At 36.4% G+C, this 4,402-nt stretch overlaps 1 protein-coding gene across 3 annotated transcripts; it reads right to left on the reverse strand.

The window, feature by feature from the left end:
* Window positions 1–954: 954 nt before the first annotated feature.
* Window positions 955–4,158, reverse strand: LOC113338844 (phosphoinositide phospholipase C 7-like). Of its 3 annotated transcripts, none has more exons than XM_026584239.1 (8): window positions 3,592–4,158; window positions 3,204–3,386; window positions 2,963–3,058; window positions 2,396–2,841; window positions 2,179–2,296; window positions 1,812–1,964; window positions 1,637–1,723; window positions 955–1,409 (listed from the first exon to the last, which is right to left on the reverse strand). In XM_026584239.1, the coding sequence occupies exons 1-8, from the start codon at window positions 3,928–3,930 to the stop codon at window positions 1,116–1,118; spliced, it is 1,716 nt and encodes a 571-aa protein (XP_026440024.1). In that variant the 5' UTR covers window positions 3,931–4,158; the 3' UTR covers window positions 955–1,115. The 3 variants fall into 3 exon arrangements, with proteins under 3 accessions (XP_026440024.1, XP_026440023.1, XP_026440025.1); XM_026584238.1 differs by having other exon boundaries at window positions 2,963–3,098; window positions 3,190–3,386; XM_026584240.1 differs by lacking the exon at window positions 3,592–4,158 and having other exon boundaries at window positions 2,963–3,098; window positions 3,204–3,340.
* Between the last annotated feature and the right edge of the window lie 244 nt (window positions 4,159–4,402).

Genomic DNA, 4,402 nt, shown 5'->3' on the forward strand with positions numbered 1-4,402 from the left:
AACAGAACAGAAGCAAAACCTAGTAAATTGGTATGTCAATATCGGAACATGAAATCGAAACAAAAAAAATTTAATCGAAAAGATCTACATTGATGTTAACAAATTCAAATCCAAAAAAATAAACAAAAATTCAAAAACAAGCTTAAAAGATCTAAAAAACGATTCGAAAAACTAAATTAAGCTTCGGAAACCTAAAATAATAGATCCTAATCTTACAGAAACTAAAACATAGAATCGAATCAAGATTAAACAAAAATCAGAATCAAGATTGGAATAAAAACGAACGAACCTGAAGCTTTGCTGAGTAAATTGAATCTCTCTCGGTAATCAAGGACAAGTGAGGCTAAAGCTTGCTGAGTAAATTGAATCAATCTCTCGATAATCAATCTCTCGAAAATAAACAGGATATACTGAAACTGAAAGTGAGGCTAAACTGGGAAATAAAAAAGAAAATAAACGAATTTTGAAAACTCTGGGCCTGCAAATAATTTGTTGGCTGCTTTTGGGTGCGCCCGTGAAATTTTGTGAGAGTGGGTTTTATAGTAGAAAAATATGTAAGAATGGGTCTCCCTGTAATTTTCACTAAAAATATCGGTTTTCTTTATAAAATTTTAACTTTTCTCGATGAAAAGAAAAAGAAACTCGCAGGAATTTTCTTGCAATCAAGTCTCAAACACTCCTTTTCAGATTGTTTTGGGTGCATCGTTCCATTCAAAATGGTTGAATTTGATTCTAGAAATTCAATCTTATGAACCACCTGGTCCACCTCTATGTCATCTCCATTAAATATCTTCCGCTTTGATATGAGAAGTTAAAAAATAAAATAAAATGAGAGTTAAAAGTCAATGTGCTCCGGTAGTTGATCGGATCCACTAAATGAATTAGAGCTCCCTCTGGCCGCCAAGAGGCCCAAGACCCATCAGTGCAGTTCATTTGTTTACGGCCAAAATTGTATCGACAAAAAAAGAAAAAATCCCCACATAAGCAGCAATTTTTCTCCGTAACAATCCCCGTTGTTACAACTTTATTCACCGGATTACAAGGGCTAAGTACAGTGTAAGTACAATTACAGCATTACATAATTCAGTGACAGAACTTATGAGAAGATAACATGCCTAAACAAACTCAAAACGCATAAGAAGTCTTGTGGAATTGAATTTCTTGCCGTCTCTGTCATGGAGAGGAACTGTTCGGATACCAGGTCTTAAATCCCGAACAGGCAAACAAGTCTGGCCACCAAAATCATCCTTCTCACCGGTATCATGATCGCGAACTTCAAGACGAAGTATTGCTAATTCTGGAACTGTCAATGGGAATGAGAACTCTTGGTTCCAAACTGGTATCCAAGTATTGTCTAAAGTTTCTGTTTTAAATTTTTTAGCATCTGCTGGAACTCCTACAATATGCACCTGTCAGAGAACAATTTCATTAGTGCTCAATAATCTAAACGCACTAACTCAAAGTGCATTTCAATGTGACTAGAGATATGTAGCAATTAACGACCATAGGTCTTGAATGGACATCAGTTCAGGGAGTTTCTAGAATCAAAGTGGTTTCAGACTCAACGTGTGCTATTCTCGCATTTCGATCAGGTTGAACCTAGGAGCTACTTAGATAATGAATCAAATAAACTTACCTTCACATAGAAGTCTGGAGGGGAGTATGTGTCAAAATGCGTTGGCTTGAAATCCAAACGCCATCCATCACTCATGTACACTCTCACCTGTTTATAGCAGTCATAGGATGAGCGCTCATGGCTTATCAACCAAAAGAAAACTATTACACTAAAAATTCGACAGTAAAGTACTAACTTTTAAGCATGTCTTCACTGGCAACTTCTCCTCAGGATTAAACACCTTATTTCTTTCATCCGTTCTCATTAAAATATCAGGTTTCTTCACATAACCGCACCCTCCGTTGGATCTGAACAGTCCCTGCATTGCCCACAGTCGTTTGCCATATCCCTGTTATAAGAATATTCACATGTTAGTTTATGTTTCAACGAACCTTCAGATTCCATGAAGCTTTTCTAGTCAAGCTTCAAGAGAAGAAAAAACTCTCAAGTGAAAGAGTATTGTAAAAATTGGAAAAACTTAATACTGGCCAAGTAGAGTGCTACTGGTCCCAGCAAATCTTGTATAAATAAAAGTTTCTTGAGCACCAGACTGCCGGAACTACCTGCATATTAAATGCTACCATTTGAGCTCCGTGCATCCATCCGATCATTGGGTTATAATTCGATGAATTAAACCGTGTCCCTTTTGGATATATCCTCAGAAGATTCCGCTGGGTGAACCTAGAAAGAAAATCAACATTCACTGAGAAAAGAGAAAATAATTGGAAAGTAGAATCACAAAATAATACTCAAGCTTGAGTGCTTTGCTGCCACAAGTACCTGACAAGTTCGGTTCGATGATTCTCGGCTCCCTTTTCAAGCTGTTGTTCACTCAAACTAAGGCGTTCAACTTTACTGGGATCCAGCTTAAGAGATTTGGTTAACCCACCCTTGTGTTTCTTAGCATGAATTGCAATGAGACTCTTATATTTATGAACTCCTAATGAGCATAATTTATCTTCGGAACTATCAGTGTCATCACTTTCACCGCTGCTGTCTTCACTGTCCTCAGAGTCTATGTCCTTTTTATCTTCAATGACTTCCTCATGCGGTTCTTCGTTCTCACACAAATCCTTCTTTTCCTCGTCAAACGCCTTACTGTAGAGATACTCTTTTGGTGGTTTGGTGGAAAGAAGGATTTTACCCTTCAGTGCTTCTGGCGATGTGAATTCCTCTAAGCACTCTAATGATGTAAAAAGCACGTCCTTGAGAGTTTGAGTGATCATCTACAAACCAAAAACAATGAAATGTTGTCATGAAAAAACACTTGAAATTTGAAACCAGTGCAAGTGCCATAAAATTATTTTACGCAAACATCATGAAAACTGTATGGAACCGGTTACCCACCTCAGCAGCTTTAGCCTGAAGTTCTGGAGTAAGGTGATCTTCCAAAGTTACCACTAGTGGGTATTCTGACGCAACAAAGGCGTGTTCCTTAATGGCCTTCAAGCAATCAATGAATTTTACAGGAGAAGTTAGAGTCCTGCAGAAACAGGAGAAATATTAAATACTTGAAACAAGACACTTGTTTTGGTAAATTTGATATAATTGGCAAAAAAAAAAAAAAAAAAAACCTTCCATGATAGACCTTAATGTCATCTTCTGCAGAATTGGGCCAAATATCCAGTTCAATCACTCTGACACCATTTTTTAACGCATTTATAATTGGCACACAACTGCTTTCACTATTGAGTTGATTCCCAGTTAGGTAGGAATTATGCCCTGTATATATGAAGTAATGAGACAACGGAGCAGTCATATCTTGGCGTACCTGAAAACACACCAAATTTAGATTGTCAGCCTAAAACGAAATGAAAAAGCACAGATTGGTGGGATTTGAACATCTGACCCAATCGACTAGTTTTTGACTGCTCGAAAGCAAGAGGTTTCGTATAGTTGACTATTTTGTTTTATGCATATAAACTTGATCTAAATCTGAATCAAAGCTTAAATTAAAGCAAAAATGATAAGATTACCTGTGGATTAATAGGGAAATTAAGATGTTGATCGAATAGATAATGATGAAAATCATCAAGAGTAAGCGTATTACTTCTAGTAAACTTAGCAATGTGATGTCTTGTTTGAAGAATATGAGTTATGATCGTATCAGCATCTTCAATCTTAGCATCAGATTCTCCTTGAAAATTGATTAAGAAATTTAATAATTGATCAGATCTCATTAGATTATTACCATCTGAGTACTTTAAAAAGGCTTCTTTGACATCTAATGGCGGTTCTGCTTCTTTTATTTTATACGTTCTTTTGAAGAACCTTAAAAACTTGTAGGCGTATTTACTCTCTTTTCCATCAGACATCTTATGATCACTTGATTCAATATACTTAGAATTGTTGAGTAATGATCAAAGTATTGAGTTCTGAATCTGGTTTTGGTTTTTTGGTGTTTGTTTTGAGATTGAAAATGAAACGGATGGAATCAGTTGAAACGACACAAACTGAAAAATGATCCGATCAATCACGCTTGTACTTGGAGAAGACAGGAAGAAGAAGAATATATATATAGTGTATCCCACCCACACACGGACTGGGACACGGATTTCCGGGATTATGAAATTTGGACTTCATTTTCAGTAGTAGTAACTACTACAGTATTTGGTTTCGTTTCGTGCTAGATATCGTTATCGTGTTGTGGCCCTACTCTGACTTTAACACTTTATTTGGTGGCACGTTAAACACTCTTCTTTGCTTTATGCGAATCTCACCTAAAACTATCTTGGATTTCATGGAAGTTTGTAGCTTGTTTCGCCTTCTAAATTATACTTTTATTTT

Source organism: Papaver somniferum, unplaced genomic scaffold (assembly GCF_003573695.1).
Source record: "Papaver somniferum cultivar HN1 unplaced genomic scaffold, ASM357369v1 unplaced-scaffold_19, whole genome shotgun sequence".
NCBI classification, from domain to species: domain Eukaryota; kingdom Viridiplantae; phylum Streptophyta; class Magnoliopsida; order Ranunculales; family Papaveraceae; genus Papaver; species Papaver somniferum.

Excerpts from the sequence above, each read along its gene's own strand:
- LOC113338844 (XM_026584238.1), bottom strand. The coding sequence starts at position 3,930 with ATGTCTGATGGAAAAGAGAGTAAATACGCCTACAAGTTTTTAAGGTTC. Across the intron at positions 1,965-2,178 it reads TGGTAGCATTTAATATGCAG|GGATATGGCAAACGACTGTG; the intron begins GTAGTTCCGGCA and ends TTCTTATAACAG. Across the intron at positions 1,724-1,811 it reads CAGTGAAGACATGCTTAAAA|GTGAGAGTGTACATGAGTGA; the intron begins GTTAGTACTTTA and ends TGCTATAAACAG.